This window comes from Dromaius novaehollandiae, chromosome Z, assembly GCF_036370855.1.
Source record: "Dromaius novaehollandiae isolate bDroNov1 chromosome Z, bDroNov1.hap1, whole genome shotgun sequence".
Classification (NCBI taxonomy): domain Eukaryota; kingdom Metazoa; phylum Chordata; class Aves; order Casuariiformes; family Dromaiidae; genus Dromaius; species Dromaius novaehollandiae.
Genome location: NC_088132.1, coordinates 49458753 through 49471905, shown reverse-complemented (window position 1 = coordinate 49471905; position 13153 = coordinate 49458753). Strand labels below are relative to the sequence as shown.

Below are 13153 nucleotides of genomic sequence, written 5' to 3'. Positions count from 1 at the left end.
GTGGCTTGCTGCTTCTCAGTACAACCACCACTGTGTTTATTTCCTACTGTTGTTTTCCATACAGTACTTGTGTCCCCCTTTGGATTTAGGTGCTTGAAGGAGAATGGCCAAATGCTGCCCCAAGCAAATTTATTCCACTGTACTTGTATAAAGTCCTTCCACACCTGCTCTGAATAAAAAATGGCCATCAGTACAGTAACTAAGGGGGATCCTTCAGCAGTATCTACAGTACTACTGATCACATTTTAAACTTCAGGAGGAGGCTATTTTTTGTGTGTATTTATCTAAAAGAATGATGATTCTTCATTCTTAATCTGTGTACATTTGATGAAAAAATACATATTGAACCTTATCAAAATGTATTGTTCTCATATCCTGAAATAACTTTTAAATACAGTTTGTAGTTACTTTTTAATAACAAAAATTACCTTCTGGCTTTGCTGAGAATCTTCTATATGGAAGTGTGTCTGGTTTCAGTCTGAATTACGGAACAGTTTGAGAAATACTTGCTCATTCCCTGTGCTGAAGGAACAACTAGAAATGATAGGTGGACTTAGAGATTAAATTTCTAAAATAAAGAACTTACAAGATTTAAATTACTAGTTTTGGTCATCCTTATAGACAAGAACTGAAGGGATTTCATTGTAGTGGGCTTTATAAAATGAGAGTCTGGTCTTGGTTGAATTGATGAAAAATTGTATTTAAAAAATCCTTATTATACTTTCCTCTAATGGAAAAGGCGTGGGTTTTGGTTTTAGTTTCCTAGAAGTCCAAAGAACAAATCCATTGTGGAAACTCCGCTTGCATTTCAGTGACAGAGATTGGGCCAGGGTTGGAGTCGATTAGAGAAATAGTTATGGGAAAGCTCATACTCATGATGCCCATGCTGGAACTACCTACAACATTGATGATTTGTTTCCACAGCTGTTGTATCTGGCATGTAATGTCAACTCTTGAAAAATGCATAGGCATGCATGTGCACACATGAGTTTACAACAGTATATATGTAAAGACTTCAGCACATAAAGCCATTTTGGAGCGTTAGTTCTCTATGCCATTTGAAATTAAAAAATAATGATTTTTTTTGCTCTCCACAGAAAGAAATACAAAATACTGAAGTTATCCAAATGAATTGTTTTCTAGCTGCACAAGAAACCAAACAAATCATGTCTAACATGCAGCTTGTTGAAATGAAAAATGCTGTGATAAAACATATATATTTTGCTCAGGTAGGTAACAATTAGTTGCATTTTCTTAGCATAAAACGTAAAATACATATAATTAAATTTATCTTTCATTATAGATAATAGATATTTTGAAATTTTCTGAAATTGTAATATTGCCTTTTAGCCTGCAGTGTTTAATAATACCCTATTTACTACATTCTACCTTTAACCAAAATATAATTTAGTAGGGTAAATGGTAGGCATGGGCATGGGGAAGACATGGTGGACTATTTGAAATTTTAGTGTAACATATCTAATAATAGCTAATATTGTCCAACAGAATGTTATATCAAATTATAGTCTTTCAATGACTTGTCTGTTATCTACCTAAATTACACTAACAAGCTTTTAAAACCTATCATATCCTAGAAGAAGCAAACTTTTTGTTGATTCATATGAATGTTTTTTTATTACAAGTAGAAAATAAAGCTAAATGCACTCTTTCATTTTAATATTGACACATATCTAATCATGGTACACATAGTACATTAACAATTAAAAGCATTATTTTGTATCTAGAAACAGAACAATTAATTGCTCTGAGTCAGGATATATTATCTCTGCATGCTACACTGACTCCAAATGATGTTGTGTAACTATTCTTATAAGAGCTCGCTTACAGAGAACAACATATGATTTTGTAACTGCAGAATCAGGTCCACTATGTATATTAATATAAGTTCTTAGCAGCAAAAGAATTAGAATTTTTAAGTGCTCCGTGTATAGTATATAGAAACAAAATTGACAAGTTGAAGGCACAAGCTGCTTAAATATGCACCCTCAAATACTCCATGTTTTATCAGTGACATTTTATCAAGACCATAGCCTCCAGACCTTTAAAAAAGAAATGCACCCTTAACTTCTCATTCTGCATCTCAACTTCTGTATTGTATATACAACAGGTGCACTACTCAGCAGATTATTTTTCCCTCAAACTATTACGTGGATATGAGCAGAAGGAGTAATCATGACCCTGAGATCCTGACAAACTCTCCTAAAAGACTTTTATAAATAAGATCTTAACACTAGGCTGTAACTGAAGGTAGCTATAGCAGTAATACATTTTTGCACCTACTGCCATATCTTCAGGTCTCAGTCAACTTGCAAGATGAATCCAAAATTTATATTTTGTCATAGAAAAGCTGGAAAAAATAAAAACACTAACATTTATGTAAGTGGACAAAAACTAATAAAACTGTCATTGTATAGCAACTGCTTAATCAAGGAGCAAAAAATAACAGGAAAACTAAGGAGGAGAAAAAATGCCTATATTATTTTCCTCTTAGGTAACTAATCCTCTATTCCATAATTTTGCAATCTAAATATTAAAAAGATAAATATAAATAGACTACATTGAATGTTTTGCTTGAGTCATGCTTAAAAAAAAGTTAACATTCTTTGTTTTTATACAATATTTATAGAATATGGCTGTTGGTATCCAATGTACAGGTTGACTTTATCCTCTTTTACAGACTGTTAAGCATAAGTCTACTCAAATAGACCAGCTGAATGAACGCAATCCAGAGGTAAGGATTCTTGCAGAGAGGGCGTGTTGTGTACAAGGAATTTTATTCTGAGGTTAAACAAACACACTTTTATTGTGAAATTAGCTATCAAATAAACATTTTAAAATATTTGAATTATCCCATCAGTCTAATGAAATTATTGAAGAGATACATAGAGCTTTGGAATTGGAATACTGGGTATATGTCAAGATTTGTTCTTTCTTTCAGTGCTTTCAGTACTGTCCTCTTTATCTTGAAGAAACTCTTTAATACTACTGCTTAAGAGACCTTTTACCTGTTATTGTTAGAAGAAAAGAAGCAAATATGGCCTCATATGATTTAGAGCTTCTGAGATTATTCAAGCACTGTATTTTTGCAATAGCAACGAAGGGGAAGTATATACTGCTTGTTACAGTGCTCATGCATTTTTGCTAGTAGGGACAGACTTTAAGCTAAGATTATCTCACTATAGAAAAAAGAGTAGTTGTTCTTACAGCAAAAGCTTTAAATATCATCAAGCAGGCTAGAGAGTGCACTAAAGTAAGTAGGTTATGGTGGATTATATTTTCAAGTCCTTTTTTGTGGTTACTTTGCCTTAATTTCACTTTTCTAAAGTGTTTAGTTCATTTCTCATTTTTCTTGCCCTTAAGCCAGTTACATGGCATAAATCAGTTATAGGTCAGTAACAGTTCTTACTATTTCTTTATTATGTGTTAAGTAAATAAATACTACCAATTTTTTTTCCCTTTTCTATCTATAATACTAAGAATAAATTGTTTAAGGATGCTTTGTTGAAACAATAGCTCTCAACAGTTAAAAAGTATTATACATAGCACCTATGAGCTACTGTACTTTATATGGTAACTTCTGTATTAAAAAAATAAAAAAGCCCTATGAAAGAGGTCTCCTGCTACTGAGAAGAGTCCACCACAGCAGCAGTTTTATATCATCTTTGCTTACCCATAAATAATAAAATGAAAAACAGTTCTCTACTTCCTTCCTGTCCTGAATGTGATACAAAGGGCTCACATTCTCCCGAATAGCTTTGTTTCAGTGTGCTTCTTTCCAAATAATGTATGGATGTTGCTGTTTTTTCTAGCACAAGAATTTTGAAAAGATGTAAGTTTCAGTCACAGTCTAAAAAAAGAGATACTGATCACATCACCAGATGCAGGCCAGAAGTAACATGCTCATCCATGCACAATATCCTAAGTCATCTTCACACATCTAAAATCCATGCAACAGAGAAGTTGTTGACTGCAGTCAAACGGTTGCCGTTTAGATGTGCTGTTTGCATGTAATTATCATTACAGAAGTATGAATGCCACCATTATTTCCATAGGAAATAACATGGAGATTTTAATAGTGCATATATAAATGAGAAAATTGAAATAAATGTGAGTTGCATAATCCATATGCACAAAGACCTTATTAAAAGCAAATTGTCCAGATGAACAGTGTTATTTATCATTAATACAAGACTGGCATACATTAGAATCTAATACAGGAATCTCAGAAATGATACCTTTGTAAAGAAACCAAGTATCTAAAGCTGAGGTGGAGCTCATTCTCTGAGAGACTTGAGCTATGATTTAACTATGATTATGCTTTCTTTCCGCAGGTTTATCTCTTCTGATCTCTTAAAATTTTTAGTTTATTACTAAAACATTTTTGGACAATAACTTGCTAATATAAGTCTACTCCATAGACCTCAAAACCTCAGCTGGATTTGAAGTTTGTGTATTTCCTTGATTTTAAAACAATTGGTAGAATGTCTTCAGTAGCTTTGTGTCTAACATGCATTAGGAGCCAAGTTTCTTGGCAAAGATCCTAAAGTCTACAAGGTGTTAGGAACTCATGTAATAATAAATTTATGTAACCTTTTAATTCCCAGCAGTTCAATTGTCTCCTCTTCCTGCCTCAGCTTTTCACAGTTTAGGCTCCTTATCCCAGTTTATTTGAATTTACCAGAGCCTCAGGCTTTGTTGTCCTGAGAGGAATTCTATGAATATATCTATATTGGCCTGGACACTTGAGGGTTGGGCTTATGTGTGCCCCTGAACTTTTTCATTGCCCATGCTTATCTATATGCTGGATCTCATTGACTTCAGCAGGTTTGAAATACAGCAAAGTAGCTGGATTTCAAACATAGAAATTATCAGGCACTGAGAAGCTGTGCTCTGGTAGTGGTATGGTTGCAACTGGCTTGTACATTTTAGCTTTACATTTAGCTTTAGCTTGAACGTGGACTAGAGAACAGAGGTAAACAGCAGTGTAGCTGAGAACATCTTCACTAGCTCCTCTTGCGTATCAGTAATCTACAGAAATAAAGGTTTGGAAAGCTGAAAGTACAGATGATAACAGCGAAATTGCAGGGCAGATACAGCATTTCATGAAAGCTGTTAGATCCTTATGGGTCCTCTGAAAGCTTGCAAAGTTAAATGTTTTGCTCTCATGAATGGCAGAGAGTAAGAGAGGAGCTCTGTGCCATTAAGAAGGTCTTTAGAGCTTTGAAATACACTGGGATCAATACTTCTACTATCCCTAGCATTAGCTGCTTCTCTGACATGCTATATAGGAATAGGAGTGCTAGGGATATAAAACAGTTATACAGTTTATAGATTTATAATGTTTACTCATAAATTATATATTTCATGATTTTACATTTTTCTTTCATTCTCAAGCTGTTCAGTGGTACTAATTATCTTACTGTTCCAGTCATGCACTGTCTCATTTACTGTGTGCATGTGTGGAAATATTAACACTTACTTCTTTGTATACCTTTCAAGAATAAATTACAGATAGGTTATTGGGTGTGTAAATTGTAATTTGTTTTTTTAAAAGATTAAGTATATTCAGATTTTCTGAGATGATAAGCACTTATGAAAGGTACTGTCTTTTTAATGAAAACCCAGTTCAGTAAGAGTGAAGGCCTTCTAGATGACAGCAACTTACTGAATCAGGCTATAAGTGGTTATTTCAATTCTAGTGTATAATGTTCTCTTGCCTTATTATATTTCCAATATTTTCTTAGAAATTTCATGTTAGTTTTTGTTCGTATTTGGTCTGTATTAAATTGTTCTCTTACTTACAAAGATATTTTATTTTTAGGTTAAAAATACTGACCTGTCCAGAGGTACACTTTGTGTGCTTGAAGGACTAGTGGAAGAGTATTTCTTTCCTGATGTAATCACAGAACTTGCAGCTGGTCAGAAGTACTGTATACCCCCTGTGCAACTTCTTCATTCTCTTCTAGAACACGTCTTGTTGGTGAGATCTGAAGGCCTAACTATTATGAATATTAAAACAAGAAGTGGAAATATTATAATCTTTGCTACTGTCAATATACTTAGTTTTTTTTCAAGTGAAATATTAACCCTTCACTTCCTATTCATCAATGTGCTAGCCTTAATGCAGCCTATAGTAAAGGGAAAAATTTAATCTGTTTCTTTTTTATTATTTATAAGCCATAGGAATGTAGTGCTCTACATATTATGAAGGAGCCAGCCCAGAATTCTTTCTGCTGCTTTGAGAAACAGCATATGTGTGACTTTTTTTTTTTTTTAACTTAATAGGTCACAGATACTGAATTCAGTTCAAGGTTTGTTCTAAGCAATGATGCTGGAATACCACAGTAGTGCAAGCTGTGCTTGTTTTAATTCTTTCATATGGAAATTCTTCTGCTTCTAGTTTTGCATTGAATTGCATGTTACTTAACGGATCACAATTAAATTTGGTCACTTAGGATTATACGGAATGAAGAAAATGTGTAAATTCTTAGTGATCATGGATCTTTGGCCAATATGCAGCCAATATTATTTTCTAATTTTATTACAGGGAAATACTGATGCAATATTTTCTGCTAAACTTCTTCACATTTTGTACCTTGTTCTCCAACTTGATCCTCCTTGGAAGTCCCCTTCTGTGTTAAGGTATTATATGGACCTTCTTCAGTGTCCTATTTGTAAGAAAGGTACATGGTCCTTGATAGAAATGCTTGTAAGGTAAGAAAATTTAATGAGGTATTAGATAAGTGTTATTTTACTTCCAGTTGGGGTAGGGGAGGATAGTTGGAATTCTGTTGTACTTAAGTCACTTTTTCACCAGGGTAAGTTAAATGTACATGAAGGTCTAGCATTGTAATTGAGGTTTGGACCTTTCACTATATGTTTCAGTTTAACACACAGGTAGAGGTGTTTATTGGAAAGGAAAAAAATATATTTTTGCTTCTTCTCTTTTTTTGTAAAATGTTTATTTATTTTTGCTATGCTTTTCACAAATTAAAATAATTTATGTATTAGTGCTGTGCTGGTGTGTGGGAGTCCATCTCTATATCTATCTATATGTATCTCTCTGCAGTTGTGAAAGAACTTCCAATTTTATCTTGCCAAACATGAAGCTTCATATTGTATTTTTATTTTAGTCATAAACTTTACAATCTTGTTCAGCAAGTCTTACTAAATTCTATACATCTACAAATATAAGACTCTGCATGTATCAACTGTTTGGGTTGCTACTCCATTCTTTACCTTGAGATTTTTTTTTTTTTTTTTTTTACTTCCTTGAATAGAAATTAATTCATTTGTTCCTTTGGAAGAGGAGCTGTACCTCATTGCTATCATATCATCTTAAGTAACACTTAAATATTTTGATATAAGTGATTACAAATACATGATCGTAAACATGCTCTTAGTCTTGAAAGGCACTGAATTTGAATCATTGTAATAGAACATTCAACCATTTTGATTAGGAACATGTCACATGCCACTTGAATGGGAAATAATTTATCTTATATATTAAGCTCTTAACAGTACTACTGGCAGAATATGAACACCCTGCAACTGTGTACTTGCTTTTTTTTTTTTTTTTGTATGTATTCCTTCCAATAGTCAAAATTCTATCCAAAAATATATTCTGCACTTCAAAATCATTTGCATTGTGTTAGACAATCATTAGATTTGATCAAAAACTGTATTCCTGTCAAACAGTATCTGTGTGAACTGCTGTTTAAACTGAGGTTTATAGGATACAATGTAGTCTATAATGCTAGACTACCTTGTAATGACAGGATTTTTAAGAAGTACTGTTAAATTCAGTAATTGTACAGTAACTCAAGTAGAGAAATTTAACAGCTAAATAATTAAGGTTACGCTATGAACAAAATCATCTACAACAAAAAGCCCCGGTTTCAAACATGTTAACTTTTTTTTTTCCTGAAAATTTGGCTTTAAAACCATAAAAGTCTGGCTTTAAAATGATGAATGTTGCTGGGGAGCAAGGCATCTACTTGTCAAAACTGTCAAAAGTCAAAACTACTTTTTTTGCTGGTAAATCAGAATATCATTTTAGTCATACAAATGGATTTTTTTGGTGTTTATTTTTCAGGTCCTGCCTTTATTGCAAAACTATTTGTCATGCAGTCTCAGTTTCAGAAAAAGTAGATGAACAGAGGATAGTTCACAAAATGTTATTGAAGTTTTTCTTTGATTTAGTAAAAGCTGAAGTAGAGTTTCTGACAATGAGGTGGGTTTTATGGGATAATTCTTTCTTACTACTTTTCACAATTTCACATGCACTATACAGCAGATTGTATCCTGATTTTAGTATGTCCCTAATAAAATATGGTTCTCACAGACATGTATTTGCTTAGAATTTCTTTCTGTATTTCTCAATGCTCAGTTTGCTTACTGCAATTTGTATTGTTTTTTCTGATCGTATTTTAAGGTCTCTAACTTTTCATACGCTATTATTTGACTGTATTACAGGTTTCAGTAGGTGTTTAATTTTGCTCATAAAGTTGCCTTTTTGACTTTGCAATACTTTATTTATTTATCATTCTTTATGGTAGACAAGAAGGAGTTCGAACCTACTGATATTTTAAAAATTTTCAGTTAAATGTTATCTTTTACTAGGGAGATAATTATCTTTCTTTAGTTTATGAAGTATAAAAAAATCTTGTTTTTGCTCTGCCTGTACTTTATATAATGTTAGCACAATATTAGAATTCCTACAGTTTGACTGTAATAGTCATCATTATTTTACTTATTATTCATCAGAAATTGTGTCTGATCTTTCTATACTTAAAAATTGCCAAACCTTTGTGTGCTTTGACAGAAGACAAGGTTCCTGTCTAGTAACTATAGTAATCAAAGTGGCATGAAGATTCAGTTTTTTTCACTTTCTTTTTTTACAGCTTGTTTGAAGGGGCCAATTCACAGCATCAGCAAGTCATGCCACAGACAGTTCTTCTGAAGACCTTTTGGCTGGGAAGCGAAACCTCAGTGCTTTTTACCAAACACATAAATATTCTAGCAGATTGGGTCATACTTTCCCATAGAGAAATGAACAGAACAAATGATGTGAGTATGAATTTTATGCTATGAAATAATGAAGACCAACATATTTTTTAAAAGGCATTCCTTTGTTCGTTTCTTTGTGAGGAATTATATGTAAGTACCACAGCTGCTTGTTATATCTGCCTTTTGTTGTGAAGCATGCTGGGTTTTGCTCCACTAAAGGAAATGAATTGATCCATAAGATTCTCATATTGGTCTGTAGAGAAGAAACGAACTGGAGTCACGAGTAGCTTGGTGGCTACATTCAGATGTTCACATGCCCTTACCAGCAGGTGTTACTGTAGTCATTAGGGACACAAGTTTAACACATCTTCTCGAACAATAAGGTGTAACAGATGATTATCTTATTTTACAGTGATTGTATTCAGGAAATGTTGGAAAGAGAAAGCTAACAAAACAAATTTTGTTGTTTTCTACACCATAGAAATATACATAATTTTATTTTAATAAATGCCCCAATTTTCTTCCCAAGTCCTTTAGTTTCATTTCTAATCTTCCCTAGATCTTTTCATAAAAATGGAATTGAAGGCAACTTAATTGCTGTTCTGTGACCTGCTGACCAGCAGGACATTGACCTGAAAGATACCGAGTGTCCTCTATACCACCTCTTTCTTTTCAGAAACTGGAGGCCTTCTAAAACATCTTTGACTTCTAGATCCTCACATAAAACACAAACTTACTGCTGTCTCTTCGTTCTCTTTTAAATTATTGTGAAAGCACAGGATAAATAGGTTCCTCATTCACTTTTTCAATACAGCAGCAGAACAACAATAGAAAATGAAGTATTCCAGAGAAAAAAGCACTTTGAGTATAATACCTGCTAGTTCTTCATTATGTTAAGAAAGCAGAAAGATTAAACATAATGACAGCTTCACTCATTTTACCTAGCCAGACCTCCTACCTTTTTTGAGGGATATCAAAGTAAGCCATACTGAAACAGTGCTGCCTTTTATCCTTGGTCAAGATAATAAAAAAGTAACTAAAATTAGGCTTCTAAACCGATATTTATATTTAAACAACCTACCTTTTCAAAGGTACTGAGCACCAGGCAGGCTTATATTCAGTTGATTTCCATGGCCATTCTGCTTCTTTGGAAAATGAGACTGCTTTCATGTGTTTCCTGGTGTTGAGTCTGCAGTTTGAATTTAGGCACCATTTTATTTTTTCTATCACGCCTTCTTTTGACGAGTTCCAGCACTGTAGACCCTACCTGTTTCATAAACTGCTCTCTGCATAAGCAGAATAATCACTTGTGGCAGATGATAGAGTATAGTACAAAGTATATGAAAAATAGAGAGTAAAATACAACATAAAGCATGCAGAAACCTCTCTCCTTTAGATTTTATATACGTATATAATGCATATATGTGTGTGTGTGTATACATACATACATATATATAAATCATCCTTTTAGCACAAACTCAAGATTCCTACTGCTTTTCCAGTTTCATCTTATGTGCTATAATGTATAATATCCTCACAGATAGGAATTCTGGCCTTAAAATGCAGCCCTATTATATTGTTGCCTGATAATATCTGTTATTTTGTACATTCTTTGTTACAGCCTTATTCTTTAGCTTCATATTTATATATTGCATTTTCTTTTCCCTTGCATTTTTGGCAAAAGTAAACTCTAAAACAAAATACCATATTTTCACCTACAAAACTTGCCATTATCCCTTTCTGCACTCTCAATTTTCGTATACTAAAAGTTGAAATACTGATTTTTTTCAATATGTACTGAGAGACTCGGTTTAAAATTCCTTGACATAGTTGAAAAGGTCATTCAAAAAGCCACAGGATAGATCCTCCTCAGCTATGTGGACAGAACTGTTGGGGTTTTTTCCTTTTTTTTCCTATTATTTTAGAGATGCATAAATAAAATCAGAGTATTTCCATGCCATTAAGTATGGCATATTGGATGCAAAACTTTCCTTCCTTTCTTCAGTTTAGATATATGATGAATTGTTACCAGCTTTGCTTTTTAAAAGCTGTCTGCTTAAGAAGGAACACATTGACAATATACACACAATGCCACTCAGAAACTGAATTAAAGGAGCTGCTTAGGCATTCCCACTGTCTAAATAGGGACAGAAATAAAGCATTTGGTGGTAGAGTGTAAGGAGGTGACCACGTCTCACAGCTTACAGATGCTTAACTTGTGGGAAGAAACAAACATGTTAAATGCGTTGTGCTGAATTTCTCTCCAATTCTCCAGTGAAACTATCTGTGAATAAAAACAGAAAAATAATTTAATGAAATGCTTTTTCAGGCATCTCTAACACATTTTCATTTAAGTGATAAAAGTGGACAGTTTTTATTTTAGCTATTTATGATCAGATGAGATGTTTCTCCTTTTATATGAATCAAAGAGATTGCAACAAATCAGCACTGGAGGGGAAGGAAAAGGTAAAATAAAGTAATATAAAATAAAATAAGAAAAAGAGCTAGCCAGAAACAGTTATAGTATCCTAAGTTAGAAGCTCCATGGTGAAATGCTGAACTAGGTGATTGGTTTTCCTGGCTTAAATACCCTGAAGGTATTTGGTTCTTCAGATATATAATAACCTGTATCAGAAACAAAGAAAAAGAAAAGAATGAAAAACTATAAAGAAATAGTTATATATCTGGGTACATTTGCTTTCCTGTGTTAGGTAGGATTTACTTTATCTCGAAAGTACCAGAATAAAATTAGTGACAGGAAATTGGATGCCCTCAGTCATCACTGTGTTGATCTGCTGGGACAACTTAGTGGAATAAAATTGATAAACCATCCTTGTAGTTAAAAATGCACTGCCAAAGGACATGGTAGCTTTTCCATCACTTGAAGTCTTTAAATCAATATCAAATATAATTCTAAAATAAATGGTATAGCTCAAAAGTAAATAATAGATTTGATGTAAAACTCTTCCTCAAGGTTCCTTGAATCAAGCTGCTAATTGAACTTTAGAATGTACAAAGAACAACCAGTTATTTTGTTTGTAACAGTTAGAGTAGCATTCGGTATTGAATGGCTTTTCACAATGATACTATGTCACCAAATAGTAGCAGAAGTATTTTTCATCCCTGTAATGATGTTTTTAAAAACAGCAGCTTTACTCAGCATTAGGAAGGTGAGAGAAAGGGATTAATGACATTTTTTATTTGCATCATCTTGAATATTTCTTGTTTTCTTCCATGTCTCACATATCATTACAGTGTTGTATAACTTTGTAGAATTCAATGTCCTCCTGGCTTATCTATCACTCCAAAAAAGCTTTCTTGGAAACATGCTTTAAGGCACTTTCGGAGTACTGCATTGTCCTAAAAACATTATTTGCACCACATAAAAAAACAGTTCTATAAGGTGTGTACTGTAATTCAAACTCAGAAAGTTAAAATGAACTTTCCTGTGAGTTAAAAGCTTTCTTATGAGAACTTTTATGTGTAGTAAAACAAATTGCAAAACTTCTATCACTGGAGCACTGTAGTTGACTTGAGAAAACATTAAATGAAATGTCAATCTAGGACTTGTATTTGCTAAGCTAGCAGACATCAGTTGTGCTGCTATGTATGGTAACACAGTCAACAGCCTTTTCGCACCTCAGTGCTTTTCTCTGTGAGATAGCTTTGTTTCTCAACAATAAGAACAAGGAAGAGAGTTTTGAAAGAATGGTAAATTGGATCCCAGTCAATTTGCTGTGATTGGATATTGTTTGAAAGAATAATTCTGCATGATTTTAAGAATCTTTTAATTCATGAAGTACTACATTTTATAGTAATACAGTGTTTTTTAGGATTTTTTAAAATACATTATTTATGGGGAAGAGGAGGTGATTTGAATGGTTTCTTAATATAGCTACAAGAATTATGTTGTACTTTGCTGTCTTATAAACAAACAAACTATTAAAGCTTTATTAGCTTCATACCAAGTTTGACTCAAGATTAGATACAGTAGTAAACCTTAGGGATAAAAATCACTAGTTTCTGAATATTCTCAATTTTAGTTGACTGAAGTGTCAAGTTCCAGTGACTAATAGTCTGACAATTTATCTAAATGACAGCGTAAACAAAAACCTCTCTTTTA

The 13153-nt window shown here is 33.1% G+C and overlaps 1 protein-coding gene across 3 annotated transcripts in view; it reads left to right on the top strand.

The window, feature by feature from the left end:
- The window catches only part of LOC112980270 (SMC5-SMC6 complex localization factor protein 1), a 38061-nt gene that overhangs the window by 10383 nt on the left and 14525 nt on the right, over positions 1-13153 (top strand). For 2 of the 3 annotated variants that reach the window (XM_026094991.2, XM_026094989.2), the window contains exons 6-11: positions 1098-1229; positions 2699-2752; positions 5843-6001; positions 6569-6735; positions 8117-8254; positions 8925-9090. In XM_026094991.2, coding sequence (XP_025950776.2) covers positions 1098-1229; positions 2699-2752; positions 5843-6001; positions 6569-6735; positions 8117-8254; positions 8925-9090 — 816 coding nt within the window. The remainder of the gene's footprint in view (positions 1-1097; positions 1230-2698; positions 2753-5842; positions 6002-6568; positions 6736-8116; positions 8255-8924; positions 9091-13153) is intronic. The other variant, XM_026094990.2, reaches the window with a different exon arrangement.